Below are 15,449 nucleotides of genomic sequence, written 5' to 3'. Positions count from 1 at the left end.
TCTAGTGGAAAACACAGTATGTTAAATTTTAGTTATTATTTTTATTCTGATTTCGCTATTAAGATAGATTTTAATTTCCTTCGATAGATGTCACTTTTCTTAATATTGCTTTTGAAACAGTTACGAATTAATGAGGATATTGGCAAAAAATGACGAAGAAAATTGTTTGTTAAAATATTTCACATACGTATGTATTTTGATTTATTTTTCGTAATTGTAGCAAAAAATATGCAAATAATTCGTTGTTCTAGAGATGTTTATTGTCGAATCTTTTTGCTAGGTACGTACATATATGAAGGTAACAATAATTCTACTAGTCCTATAATCTATAATAAAAATAATAAATATAAAATTCAATATATACAAAAGACTATAAAAGACTGTTTCTCGAATTCTATCGTTTTTTACCTTCTCCAAATATTAATTCATAAATGCTCATACTTTCATCCATTACATTAAATTACTTTATACCACATTGACTTTATCTCTTAAAATATAGTATCTTAATACATACATTGTATGATGTTTAAATAGCATAAAGTTTGTCTCACTTTGTTGGACCAAAAATCGATCATATCGATTTATACGAAACAGAGCAGATGCAGCAAAAATTCTCAAATTTGATCTTCGATATATAATAAACTCTTCTTTTTCTTTCTATAAATGACATATATAAAAAAATATTTGCGAGATCAGTCTTGTGTGACAGAACACTGATTAAAATTCTAATCAGTTTACTTTATCGATTGATTCAGAAATTAAGAGTTTGATAATTAACGATTCAAAAATCAAAGTTTATTGCTTTCGAATGTTCTCCAGATAACCGTAAAACGATCAATACCTTGATAGATTGTGACAGTTAATTAAAAAATTAATCTAATAATGCCCGACGTCGGAGAAAGTGGAAGGCCTATATGTCTCATGGTGGGAGACAATGAAGTAGCTTCTTCAGTTCATTCAATTCATCACGACGAATCTCGATAAAAAGATCTTTACAATTGTCACTGAAAGATATCAACACTAAGTCCATTTCTAGGGAAATACGGTAAACATTATTATTCCGTCCAGAGTCTATGGGACATTGTAATCTAACCATTATCAATATCAGTATTATTTTCTGGGGTATTCCATTCCTCCATATCCTCCTGCTATCATCATCACGCTACAAAATGGCACTACAATATCTCTTCTTCTCAACGAAATCTTCAACTTTAATTTCGAATGACATTCAGTCCTATTCAATGGTCCTATATAATTTTTATTGTCCAACGAACTTCTCCATTCTTTTGACAACCACTACACGTCTTTCTGAAGCTGCTAATAATCATTCAGCCAATCATATAGCAGTCTTATAAAAAATGATCACCAAATCCATGAAATTTATAGTCAATATTGAGGATTTGGCGAATTTCTCTGAAAATTATTTTGCTGGTTCTGCTGCAATGGCCCAGCTGGACTGGGTCTTCCTTGTTCGCGGTACTGAGGAGGACCAGGTGGTCCGTTAGGGGGACCCGTTGATCCAGGAGGTCCAGGTACCTTTCCGTAATTGCCTCGCGTCGAACCTTGATAACTGCCATACGCAGAATCGTCACTGCGTCTAGAAATATGCCCGTACATGCTTTCCGGTCTTCTAGAGTTTGCTGCATTATCAGAGCAGGTGGATATCGTTCCATTCTGATGCTGCTGTTGTTGCTGCTGCTGCTGCTGCTGTTGTTGTTGTGGCTGATGATGATTTTGAGTGGAAGATTGGACATTTGGACCTGACTGTTGAGAATTCTGACTACTCGGAGGAGGAGCTGGAGCCCGGCCATATATGCTGGACCCCGTAGATACACCATAGATACCATTCTCCCTCGTACTGAGACTTGTGGAAATTCCTCTGATTCCATAAATGCTCTGCGTGCACTGTTGCAGTTGATTCTGCATATTTTGGTTGGTACTGTTATGATTTTGAGAATTTTGATTCTGACCATTTGATCCATTTTGCAGTTGACTGTCTCTTCCTGAATTTGAACCTGTTTGACCTATTCTAATCGGGTATAGGCTTTGTGCGGGTGCTAGAGGACCCGGTTTGGGGATCATTAGGCCGTCTCGGGTTCCGGAAGTCGATTTAGCGTATACACTTTGCGAACGATTTAAATTTGCCCTGGTTAAGGGTGGAGATTTACAGTAGAGCGATTTGGTTCCCCCGTAAATGGATTCGACACGTTCTAAGGCTGTCGGGGGCGTACTGTAGATCGAGGAAGATGCTCCAGCAACTGGACGATAGGTTGCATAGGCGCTGGGGAATTTGGGACCCGTTGGTTTGTCCAGATCGTCGTAGGTGTCCTCGTCGGATCTCATTGATGAATTGTCACCGTCGTCCATATCCCGTGGATCTCTAGATCGTTTGGGATTTAGAACGTACTCGTGAAGAAGGGCTGCCACTGCGCTTCCGGACAGTGGACCTACCCAGTACACCCAATGATTGTCCCAACGATTGGTGACGAATGCTGGTCCAAGTGCGCGTGCGGGATTTAAGAATGGACTCTGAAATATAATTAAAAATATTTGTTATAATTTAGTAGTGATTTATTCATCTATGGTTTTTATGTTCGTATAATTGTTATTCATGTTTGTTTTATATTTGTTAGACTGTGTACGGGACGGAAGTGATACCAAATGCGCAAGTTAACAAACGTGCATTTCTTACGTTCCTGTTTTCTTGTACGAAGCACGGTAAAACGTATTTTTCTGTTTGGAGTATATTGTACACGCGTTTCGAAGCAGGTGGAACCGAAAGATTGAATTCTTTTTTCTCTTTTCTTTCTTTCTTTCTTAGTCCTCCCTATCCGACATTTCCTTCTCTGCTAAACTGCAGGTGCTGTTTAAAGACACGAACGTGAGGCTGATTCGAAAGGAATCGAGAGCCGCTTTGGATAGACCGGTTACGGAAAAGAATGCGTACAACAGAAGGCAAAATAAGAAAAAAAAGGACTACTTTCTTAGACGTTCTCATACTAACACGATGTTTTTCTCTTTCATCAATGAGAACTTTGTGCTTTAATCGAAGCTTGCACCGAAAGCAGTATATACTTACCGAAACCAAAGTGGCTGCCGTGTAAGCTGCAGCTAATACGCCAGCTGGTTTCGAAGAAATTGACATTGGTAGTATTTTTGAGCATTCTGAGGTAAAATGAGATAGGACAATCAGCACGGAAAGTGCTAATTCTACCAAGAGCCTCTCGATAGGCCCTCCGAGACGACCAACGGAAGTTAAGGTCTGCGTATTGGAAGGTGTAGTCACTCTATAACAAATAAAATTGAATTACTTAATTATTGAATGCATTATGTAGGTAAGAAGAATTAAATAAACTCAGGTTATAATAGAAAAGTGTAAAAATTATCGATCAGTTTTCCAAAATAATTTCTGCGTATGACGTGTCATAGTGTAATATACAATGATTTTCTTATTGAAGGTTACTGTAACAGCGACACCCGGCGTAAAAGCCCCCTGCAGCAAGTCAGTCCCAGTGGTGTAATGTTTATATTAGCCGGTGCATCGTCGAGCTTATGGGCTTCATTCATCGCCCCTCCCTCTCCCTATCGACGTGTTTCTTTTGCATATAATCTCGTTAATTTTCTCAGTTCGTACAATCACACGGGGCTACAGACACACGACCTTTTGTGTTTTGTACAGTGACCACAATGGTATTGGACATCAATAAGAATTTCATATTGGTGAATAATCACTACCCATTGATAAAATTAAAATCTTATATTTTATACTTGATGTTTCAAAAATAAAATACTCAACAATTTATTTGATAAAAAGAAAAACTAGAAAATAATAGAATTTAGGATTTTAATATTTGAAAATCATTAGGAATGTTGCTTGCTGAATGTTAATGCGAAGTCTTTTATAAATATGTTTTAGCACGTTATATAATATTAGTATTAATTTCTTTTCAGTGAATTAATAGAAACAATCAAGTTCAAAGTAATTGATACACGAGATCAATATTAACAAAAAATTAACAAGGTGAACCTCTATATGCAGGTGCCTTTCGAAGTGCAGGATATGATGCAGTTCTAAGGGAGAAACGGATCTAATCTTACCGCTAAATGCATTGAATCCCTGTCCCTCTGAAATTTATCGTCACGTGTATCGGCGAAAATTCTCCCTCGTTTAGAGTGTGATGCAGATAGGAGCTCCCTTTCTTTCTTTATCTTGCTCTATTCAGCCTCTTTATGTCGAGAGGCCTCGTGATCGTGTCACGAGAGAGTGAATTGATGAAATCAGAAATGCAGATCATGACGGCACAATTGGGATTAAATGTATCGTCTGTGGTTGAGGGTGAAAACAAGGAAAAAATGAGATCTCGCATCCCTTTTAGGGCAGCCAGAGTGATAAGCGGATTTTTGATCGGTCTTTTTCCTTTAGTAGACAATAGTCACATTGGCCATAGCAACTTTTTATGCTGAAGCTAACGTGGGAAGATAATATTCTGTGAGTTTTTTTTTTAATATCATGATATGATATTACATTATGATATATGATATGATATTATTTTTTATATAATCGTTGGTTATTGCTTTTAGAATATGCTTTAATATTTAAAACGCGTTTAAAGAGGCCGAAGGGACTTCGTTCCATTTTAATCCTCTTTAAGAGACCCATTTTGGCCCTAGACAGAAAGGGAACACTCTTTGCACCTACTCTTTACTGTCAGAGTGCGGACTAGCTTCCATTTTCTCTACTCTAAAAGCCTTCTCGTAACAAAAAGCTGCAAGTATAGCCTGAAAATATTTCAAGCAAACCTACTTGAACCTTACATTAGAACTAATACTTAGAAAACCAGTAAATCCTTCATTTTCCATCATATACCCTTTCCTTGTGATTATCGTTTAACATTGATCTCTCTTTTTTCACAAGTCCAATATAAAATCTGAATAAAACTCTACGATACTTTTTTGGTCCACCGTCATTCGATATTTCTTAGAAGAGCTTTACAAGGAATGTTCCCATAGCTGACGGTCTTTTTCTCACGTTTTCCGCTCGAGAAGATACGGTCATTCAGCCGCGACTCGTTTCGTCATTTAATCCTACATGCACTTGACTCGAGAGACCGCGTGCAACCTGTGCTCTATATTCGCATGGGGGTAACTGAACCCCAGAAACACCCTCAAGGATCCAGCGAGGGCTACAACGTTTAAAATAAATTTCAATTCAGACCCAGAAGGGGTGTGTATCACTTTCACTAGACCTCTGTCGTGTTTAACGAGCTATTGATATCTTCCACCCACCAGAACTCCCCTCTGTAGAGTGGTTAGGATATATACGTATGTAAGCTACGTGCTCTAGTCGTTAGCGGCCCCTTTCCTGGCCCCCTTTTTTGACCAGGAAAACCGCCACATGTGTGTGATATGTGTTAAAGCCCAGGCGAGATCTACAGTGATTCCATTCTAAAGTCTTGCCCTATGGGAAAGTTCAGGTGCTCCAGTGGTTGTGGTTAAACCAGAAAATTAGGTTCACGGTGAACTACCGATGTAGGGCGATCGATTGTGGGAAGTTTTGCAAGAAGCTTGACCAGTCTTCCCTTATGGGACAAACTGTATCGAGTGTTACGCCTGATGGAATTGCATTCAGTGAAATTTTATGGTGTATAGAGAAGCAAGTATTCTTAGCATATTTATTCGAAGGTAGCCTGAATACGGGTAATATTTCTTTCATTCTTTACGGTATCCAGGCTAGTTTCCTGTCACCTTCTTTTTAAAAAATTATAGCGAGGAGATGTGACGATTAATTCCAGACATTTTTCTTGAGAACAGTGCAGTTTCCTGCACGAACATCATCGACTATAGAAATCCAAGACGACAAAGCACAGGAATTCTTTGAAAGGACAAAACAGTTCGAGCCTCAGATTTCTATCCTCCTCGTCGTGAATGGGAAACATATGAAAAAGGGGCCAGGAAGTGCGTACACCCACGAGGATTCATTGCGACACAATAAACCCTGCTGACCGCGTTTTTCTTACTTTTATCCTACGTTCGTTCATCAAAGTTTACGTTTCAATTTTTAACACAAAATTAGAATTCATACATTGAGAAAAACTTCTATCAATTAGAAAAACTTCTATCAATCTCTATACCCTAAATTATTCCTTTATAAACAGATTCAGTTATGTATAATTAGGAAGGTACGATATTTAATCATCTACTTCAAAATGTTATAAAAAATATCTCCTTAAATTTAACTATCTAATCTGTACGAAAGTTTTCTTATTACAATTTTAAAAATTTGTTTAATCAAATGAAACTAATTGCATGTACATATGTTCTTTTAGCCACAAGTGTAAGAACACTAAAGATATTTAACAATGGAAGAAATTTCACGTACCTATATACAACCGATTCACTAGGCCGATTATATCCTGGCAGATTCTTGGCGGCGGTATCTAACAATAAGTTCTAAAAGAATCTTATTGACCAGTTAAGATAGGAGAGAGAAAGAAACCGTGGCAGCTGGTCTGGAAGATCGTTGCGGATCCTCCTCCTTTATAGAATCCTATATAAATCGTGGACCGTGCCTTTCTACGGGGAAACACGTGCCAGCCACATGTTGCATAAAAGGAATCGTCAGTGGTCCTTTCGAATATCCATAGCGTAAAGTCGTAATCACAAAGGAGCTTTAGAGCCCATAAATGATTCTCTTTCGACCGAAGGATACGAAACAGCGGCAGATGTTTTCCGTCTTTACCTCTTCAAACATGTCGAATTCGGTATGTGCACACGTTTCGAAAGGATATAAGATAACAATAGTTGTTTTATCTTCCGAAACTTTGGAAAAACTTAGTTAGTCGTTAAAAAGCTTTCGATATTTATAGTATCACCACTTTGATTAAAAAAAAAACTTTTGTACCAAGATATTGCTTAGAATATTTTCAAGTACATAATTTGTAATTCTAATTAAGGTTGTATAATTTTTAATTCGAATTTCATATGAATTTGCAATGTGAGTTGTATTAACATTCTGCAAAACCTAAATGTTATTGCATTTGCAATAAAAGCTATATTCTAAAGTGTTTGAAGAAACAGTTTTTTAGTCATCTTTTTAGTTGGAAAAGAAATCGTGATTATTCACGCACTCACGTTAAGAAATGGATTTCATGCAGGGCCAATAGGCTGGCTGCGCATGCATCTAATCACACAACCTACGATCATGGAACGGACCGATTCTTAAGAACGAACACGTGGTTGTGACCATCTGTTAGCATCCTGCTTCGTTCATCCTACCCTAAGTAGAAGCCTTTTCGCCTTGCTAGTTCTTTCCTCCTGCACCTAGAAGATCGACACATAAGCATCAATCCTTTCAAGGCTATTTGATTTCTTAAACTCCAAGGTAATCGTACTCGTATTTTCAATCTTTCTCCAAAAGAGAAAAAAATGATATATTATAATTATAACACATTTTTAGGACAAATTGAAAGCTGTTTAAATTATATCGTATAACAATAAAGTAATGGACTATTAACTAGAAGAGAATTATAGAATACAGAAGAATAAAAAAATGCACAGAATAGAATAAATCAATAACATAACGCAATAAACACAACAACAGAACAGAAGAAATCCTCAATCCCGAAAATTAATCCTCATAAAATACCAAAAGCAATTTATATCGAGTTTCTCACAGAAGTTTAAACATTAAGGATCTCAGCTTCTTATCACCTTCACCAGCTCTTCATGAAACCACTACAAGGAACACAAGGCGTAAACTTTCCCAGCATGCAATACGCTCAAATATTTAGTTTAGGGGGCGACATCGTGCGCTTTTAGCTGAGAGTCAGAGATTTTAAGAGGTGCGTGAAAGACCGTCACATGTTCTCCTCTTTTTTGCTCATCATCAGCCGCTCCGAATTTATTTTTACTAACGAAGAGGTATGTTCTTGCGTCGCCTACTTGTCACAGGACACCGTCGACGACTGGAATAACATTTCCACGGAGGAACAACCGTCGTATATGAGTCAAAGTTGTAAAAGCTAGAATATCGCGGAGATCGTTTAGGCGGGCCGCTTTGTGTCCTCGGTAAAAGGTGTTCCAAGCAGGTAAAACATTCCTATTGAAACGGTTCTACCTGACCCACCTGGCTTTCACGCTACATTTTCGGCTCGACAACAGTTTCTCCCTATGCATATGGATATCAAAAAAGGGCTAGCTACATAAAACGCAGAATCTCCGATAACTAGATCAAAAATATATCACGATATATTGAATCTATACATATATTGAAAACAAAATTTTCATTAATTACACTGATTAGATAAAAAAATTAAAGTATCTTTAATTTATAATATTCAAGCACGAGTGTATCTTTGACAGTTAATAGCGCATATATATATTTGATTGGTCGACGAATTATCTTCAAAGAAAATTCGGAGGGAGATCCTAAGTTGGCTGGAAGTATTGAAGAAGGTTCTCAAAATCACAGCTTAAGAACCCAATATCGAAGGCTTTCGAAAAAGCTTGGATATTACTTGTCGACTGTAAATCTCTCCCTTTGGAAGACCGCCTTCATTCGATGAATGATATTTCTCAACCGTGACGTATTTTCTTTGTATGTGCGTCAATTCTTAGAAATACGACGCTCGAAGTCGAGCGATTTATTCTTTATTTTTCATCTTATTTTATTGTATCTTTCATTAAGATAAATTTCAATTCGATTAATCGCATTGTAGTTTCGAACGTGGTCATAGAGCGATGCGACAAGAATTAATTGCTCCGGATTTTGAGACTAAACGTAGCTGGGTGTCATAGATAGTTTTGGAGAACAGGAAATGTGCGACGGAGTTGTTTCTTCGCTGGACATCCGGCTCGCCACGCGTCTGCGTGTGTCTTGCTTGACGTCACAACACACACCTGCTTCCTCACAGCTGTTCCCCAGTCCGTGGTGGCAAACTCCCTTGACAAATAGTTTTATACCACCGCGTCCATCTCCCTTTAGAATTTTTCTTTAGAAAAATCTCGGTCGACGTGCTTGGACTATTTCTTCCGTTTCACAAATAAAAAGAGAATTGGATATGGCTTCTTGTAATAATTATTTGACTTTATAAATTATATCGCACATGTGTTTCAAATGCCCTGTGTTAAAAGAATATCAAAACCATCACAGCAGGATGTCAAGGGCAAAGAATGAAAAATTACAAAAATAATATTTAACCATTGTTTTCTAAAATTTATTCTTTTTATCAACATTATAAACAGTTTCTCATTTTTCCTGAAAGTCTTATTTCAGTGGCGTTACTTTAGAAAAATACGCGCGATATGGTAATTTATTATAAATATTCATATCCTTTCCTGAAGCTTAAAGTTTACAATCAATTTTTTATGAAGATACATCATGGATCTTTTTCTTTACGTATCTGTACCGTGGAAAAAGTATATAGGAGGATAATGGGAAAATCTTGTAACGTGTTGATGAAACGATACTAAATCCTTTCCGGATAGTTAGACTCGCGATTCTCCCATAATCTCTGGGTCGTGTCAGTTCGGTTTACGATTTATCTGCTCGGCTGCCTGTCCATTTCATTTTTTATTTATATTTCAGGGAAGTATCGCACTGGGAGCTACCAACCCTCTATGAAGGCAAGGATACGTGTTTTACAAACGCCACATACACACACACATACGGCATCGATTGACCCAGTCGCAACAGATGCAAGAATCGTGTTATTTCCTTCTTCATCTCTCCCGCTACCGCCTCTTTTTCCTTTGGCTCTCCCTTGGCTTTTTTCTCATTGGGATGCACGTACTCCCCAGAGACATTTCTGGAAGGGATGACGAACCCGACTGGTTAACTAGAGTATTGTTCGATTATTATTTCGGTACATATCGCGCACTTGTTATCTCTTTGTGCGGTCATATGGTGGTCTGAGGGTGATCCCACCTCGGATGACAGATCTGTCGTATGGAATCGTCAGAAGTATCCGTGTTCATCCACAATTTCACACTACGTAACATTTTATTCAATCCATATAAGGAATTTTTTACGAAGAATTATTTAAAACACAAATTTTTAATCTAATTTATATAATCTTAGCTTTCGAGGTTCAATAATCATGGTTATTTCTTTCTCATAGATATTTAATTTTAAAACAGTCACTGAGGGAAAACGTCGTAATTTTTTCAACACGCAGAAAACCTTAACGGATGGATAATGATGTTCAGGGCGTATCTGCGGTGAATCGTACGGGGTATTCTTACCTTTCCCCGACCATAGAGTATCGATAGTGTTCACGAGGGTGTTCAGTAAGTTATTATACAGGGGCACTCTTCTATTCTATGGCTCCCATGGAACAACATCAGGGGTCTGCAACTCCCATGCAACCTGTGCCAACCTGTAATATCCGGTCGCAGAATGAACAATCCCCAGTTATCTTTTTACATCATTACCAGTTATCATATCATTAATTGAATCTTCATTCATCTTCGTACTATGTATTCCATTCTATAATTCTTTACGATTTCATCTTTTTAGATATATCAAAGACGACATTCCGAAGAGACAACGACGAAGTAAAGGAATGACAGAAAGAAAAAGTATAAGAAAGAAGAAAGCGAAGAAGACGATGATAAAAGGAGAAAGGGAGGACAATGATCCTCGAGAACGCAGAAAACATCTGCTCTGGCTCCGGATCGCAGCGTGTCCTCCTTCAATGAGAGGCGATTGCGTTGTGAAACTTGTCCCACCTCGGCGCGTATAGGTATTCATTATCCTCGTCTCTGGTGCCTGGTCGATCCTTTTTCCGCACGATCTTTTTTGGTCCATGGAACATCTGCGGCAGCTGCGAGGCGGTGGCCTGCCGCAGCGTACACGGAACGAGGCAGGTGCTTACCTTCGAAGAAGCTTCTCCATCTAGCCCTGCCAATTACGCGTGCCTCTTTCTGCCTCTCCCACTCTCCCCCTGTCTCTTCCTCGTCTCCCTTCGTTCTTCTCTTTGCAATTTTTTCACCGATACCCGCTGAATAACCGAGTATAATTAAATAGTCTGAATTATGGTTTCGAAGCGGTCGAATATGTTATAATAATCTATTGTAGCTTTGAGGATTAGATGTTTGCCTTAATAATTACTTGTTGTGTTGGAAAGAAAAGTTTGATGATGTTTATCTTGTACGAAATTCATGGATCATTGCAATGAAACTTGCACTCTTTGATACTACATCATACATCGTGGAGATACACATAGGAGACATCTATACCTATAATTTCTTAAGAAAAAGCGTACACTTTAAAGTATCATTTCTACACTTCAGTGAATTTAGAATTATCTTGGATAACCCATGGTAATTCTCAACAAAAGGGAAAGCAATTGTTTTCGAGAAACGAGAAGAAAGAGAAATAATGATCCATGCCTGAACTACATTTTTTATCGCAGTATCTGTTCTCTGTCTCTCTACGATGATGGTCGAAGAAGAGATTTGACATAAGTGATGGTACCTTGGAAGTTCGTCGTCCCCATCTTTATTTTTTTCTCGCCCTCTTGCGACGCGAGATCCTTTAACCACGGGCAAAATCGAGGCACGTGCACCAAGTTGCACACGGCCAATCTCTTTCTTCTCTCCATCCAACCGAAGGAAAAAAAAATATTACAGCAGCGTGCTCGCGCGCTCCTGATCATCGCCTGCTCGCGAAAACTTGCTGCCCCGTTGAATTATAGACTATCCACGCGGGCTTTATAGGTTAATAATAGAGACGTGAATATCGATGAACATATAATAACGACTCGTGAGTACTTATTTTAAAGTACAAGTATAAATCAGCCAGTTCTTACAATTATATAGTTAATAGCCAGCAGCCACGTAAGAAGATATAAAGCATTCTACAGGGTGACACAAGAGTAACGCAATACAATGTCTTAAATACCTGAAAATGATTTGCTATGGAACATGTAACTTATACTTATATATTTTAATTTGTATATTTTTAGTAACTCCTTTTGTACATCACTTTTATATATAATTCCAATTGAAGTAAGTAAGTAGAAGTTTCTAAGCTGTAACTTTAAATCGTTTCAGATCCAGCGGGCAGTTTTATGCTCTGTTCAAGAAACACGTACTCGAAAGACAGCACATATAGTAGGAAGGCTTCTCAAGGATTCAGCTAGATATCAAAGAGATTCGCAGGACGAACATAGTTATTTATATTGCATGTTAGCATATGAAGATTACGCAGAAATGTATGTATATGCGTTACTAATCAACCACGACTGACTTATCTAAGGTAGGTTATCAAGTACGCCCTATATACCTTCTTATATTTCTGTTGCTTACTTTGAACAATTTAAATCTTGGTAAAGATTCTAAGAAACGGATGTGTTTATTATTTACGTAAAAGGTGTATAACGGTGATACCGTTGATTTCAGAGGGCTTTTAAAAATGGTTAAGACATCTTGAAGGGACGGGAAGGCTTCCGGGGCTCGACTACGCGGCCTTCTCGGATACCATATCTAGCAGCTGCCCTCTTGGGGCTCCGTATCTCCGATTTTTTCTACACCCTGCTGCTTTCGTGTGTGTATATAGATACTCGGAAGAAGTTTTTGCTTTGAAAAAAATATTGCGTTCAACCCTTTTCACTCAAAGTGTCAAAATTTATAGACTTTTTATATATATTTATTATATTATATTTATTATTATATTATTATATTATATTTATATATTATTATTATATTTATTATATTATATTTATATATTATTTTATATTTATAGACTTATTATAGAAGTTGTAAAACCTATTAACTACATTTGTTTTAACTACTACATGATAATGATATCATAACAAGAATGCAAAGGGTTGAAAACTGTTTATTGGTCTTGCGAGTTTTTAAAGCAATCACTCACCCATACAGCATCGCAGCTCCGGCTATACCGCCTCCACACTGTGCGGCGATGTACAGAGCAGCTCGAAGGAAGGAGATTCGTCGACACAAAGCGAAAGATAGTGAGACTGCTGGATTCACGTGGCCACCTGCATGACAGACATTTTATTACGAATTTTATTATAAGTTTAGCATATATTTTTTATACAGGATAAACGGAACGTATATTTTATATTTTCTATATATATCAAAACAGAAATTATACAAAATAATATATCTATATCAAAATTGCTAATAATAAAAGTTTATATAAGACTTAAATTAAAATCGAAGCATATTCTTGGAAGGGACACGAATATGTTTTATTTAGATGACAAGACGGACAATAATGAAACAAATTACACAAGAATTCCAAGATGTAAGCCTAAAATACTATATTATATGCCATCTAGGGCACTCTCTCGTACACGTTCTGCTGTACGCGTGGTGTGCTGTGTTTCTATCGGCCACTATAATCGGTTAATGAGCCAATCGAGAATGAAACCATGAGGACCGAGTACAAATGACGTGACAGTGTGGATGACAAAAGTTTCTTCCTCCGGTATAATATAGCCCATATCCCGAAAATTGTTTTACAAATGAAAAAGATGTTAAAGTAACAAATTTATTGGATATATTATTTTGAAAATGTGGTACTATCAAAATTAAATATATAAATGACTAGAAATGTACAAAATTACAGGTAATCTTCGAAAATGTATGAATATCATATAACGCAAAACACTTACCACTGATATGACCAAAGATGAAGCAGATCGCCGAAATCGCAAAGCCGGATGCTACAGCGGTAGCTAAGACAGAGAGTCCGCTTCCGGAAACTGCGGAGGACGCGGCTGCGCCGGATACAACGAGACTGAAGAGAAAGGTAGCGAAACACTCTACAGCTACTGCTCTCCAGAGTTCCAAACTGCGAGCCTCTATCGACATAGGCGCTTTCTTCTCTGTTAGTTCCATGTTATTTTCCTTCAGGGAAGAAATCCTCGTAAGCAAGGTCACAATGTGACCGTCTAACTCTCTTGAAAACGTTTCCGTGGTCATTTTTCCTACTTAATATTTATTAAATTTTGCAAAGAAGCAATGTAAAATAATGTATGGTAGTTTTTTGAGTTCTTTTTAAAGCATTCTTCCTACTCTATCACTTTTAGGATTCACCTCTGTGTACGGAGTCACTTATTCCACACTTTCACGCGATGTCGAGTGCTCAATACGATTTGAATGGGATTCGCGGGAAAATTACGAAGTACCGATACAATGGAAGAGCACGAGATCGAACGAGGGACAACGGTGAAGCCGATGTTGCCGGAATGGCAACGCGCTTTCGAGTGACAAGACGATCGGCGAACAAGTGGGCCCCAGACTGTGCGAGTGCCTCCACCATCGCACCGCCCCCACTCTTCGACCACCGCCAGTGCATCTGTGCCTGAACCCGAGGAAATCGGGAGGCAACCACGCGCAGCTTGTCCCGAAAAAGTACGAAATGATAGAGGGAGGGTGTTCAAGGTAAAATCGAAGTGTTAAGACAGGATGTGGTCAAGATAGTATTTGAAGAGTAATTGTAGTATTCCCAAAGGATTGGGTTCCGTTCAGGTTTCATATTTAACCCTCCAATACTATGCAACTAACTACACAGAATCCCGTTAACAATATGCTGGCGAAATTACATGAAATGGTTCAAAAACATAATTTTATTAGCATAACATAATAATAGAAAATTATTAGAAAACACAAAGAAAAGAGTATAATCACCTAAGAAATAAAAATAAAAAATAGAGTATTCCAATGTTCTATTCCAGCTTTTTTATTAGAAGCATGTTATTTGATAAAAAGTAAATTATATTCTTTTCATTAAACGCAAATTTTTATTTTTCAGTCAACGTTTTTTAAGGTATGTCTTTGTTAAGTTCGTATATTCCTGAATGACAGGAGTATACTTTAATTGGAGCAATATTTAATTTTACAAGCATGAGTGAACTATTAACATGTACGTAGAACGACAATGAGTATTAAAAAGAATAATTACATTTACCAGGGAGAATGTCTTATTCCCACGAGTTCAAAGACTATTTTAATACCAAAGTTCCCACAAAAAGGGATGCATGCACGACGGGACGCAAACAACGATTATAATAACGTCCATTTAAATCAACTTTATACGGACGCCGGTCCAGGATGGACTGAACGTTGCGTCCAATAAATTTGCATTCACCGCAAACTCTCCAAACTTGAATATCTCGTAAAACATACCAAACTAAACATCTTAAAATATCATAATCTCATATCTTTTAGTCAGAAGATATAGGGTATCTCATCATCTTGACCTTCAAGAATACACTTCCCTACGCCAAGAAATTATTAATGAAATATTGGAACAAAAACTCAAAGTATATTTTATATAACAAACTTTTCTTACTTTGCAATTCGCGACTGACTTCTATTTCGCGTTCACTTTTGTTCTCAGAAGTCGACCCCGTCGTGTCAAGCGTGACGATTCCAAGAGGATTGCCGAGAACGAACCGAGTAATTAAGCCACGCCA

At 37.6% G+C, this 15,449-nt stretch overlaps 2 protein-coding genes across 2 annotated transcripts in view; both read right to left on the bottom strand.

Moving 5' to 3' along the window:
* The window catches only part of LOC132907168 (dehydrogenase/reductase SDR family member 7), an 84,926-nt gene that overhangs the window by 45,109 nt on the left and 24,368 nt on the right, over window positions 1-15,449 (bottom strand). The window lies entirely within an intron of this gene.
* LOC132907163 (neurogenic protein big brain) lies at window positions 239-14,644 on the bottom strand. The gene is made up of 4 exons (XM_060959968.1): window positions 13,644-14,644; window positions 12,878-13,004; window positions 3,080-3,287; window positions 239-2,529 (listed from the first exon to the last, which is right to left on the bottom strand). Exons 1-4 carry the CDS (start codon window positions 13,951-13,953, stop codon window positions 1,387-1,389), a joined length of 1,788 nt encoding a protein of 595 aa, XP_060815951.1. The 5' UTR covers window positions 13,954-14,644; the 3' UTR covers window positions 239-1,386.

Source organism: Bombus pascuorum, chromosome 5 (genome assembly GCF_905332965.1).
Source record: "Bombus pascuorum chromosome 5, iyBomPasc1.1, whole genome shotgun sequence".
In the NCBI taxonomy this organism is placed as follows: domain Eukaryota; kingdom Metazoa; phylum Arthropoda; class Insecta; order Hymenoptera; family Apidae; genus Bombus; species Bombus pascuorum.
This window is presented reverse-complemented; position numbering and strand designations above follow the sequence as displayed.

Excerpts from the sequence above, each read along its gene's own strand:
- LOC132907163 (XM_060959968.1), bottom strand. The coding sequence starts at position 13,953 with ATGACCACGGAAACGTTTTCAAGAGAGTTAGACGGTCACATTGTGACC. Across the intron at positions 13,005-13,643 it reads CATCTTTGGTCATATCAGTG|GTGGCCACGTGAATCCAGCA; the intron begins GTAAGTGTTTTG and ends TCTGTCATGCAG. Across the intron at positions 2,530-3,079 it reads CGGCAGCCACTTTGGTTTCG|AGTCCATTCTTAAATCCCGC; the intron begins GTAAGTATATAC and ends ATTATATTTCAG.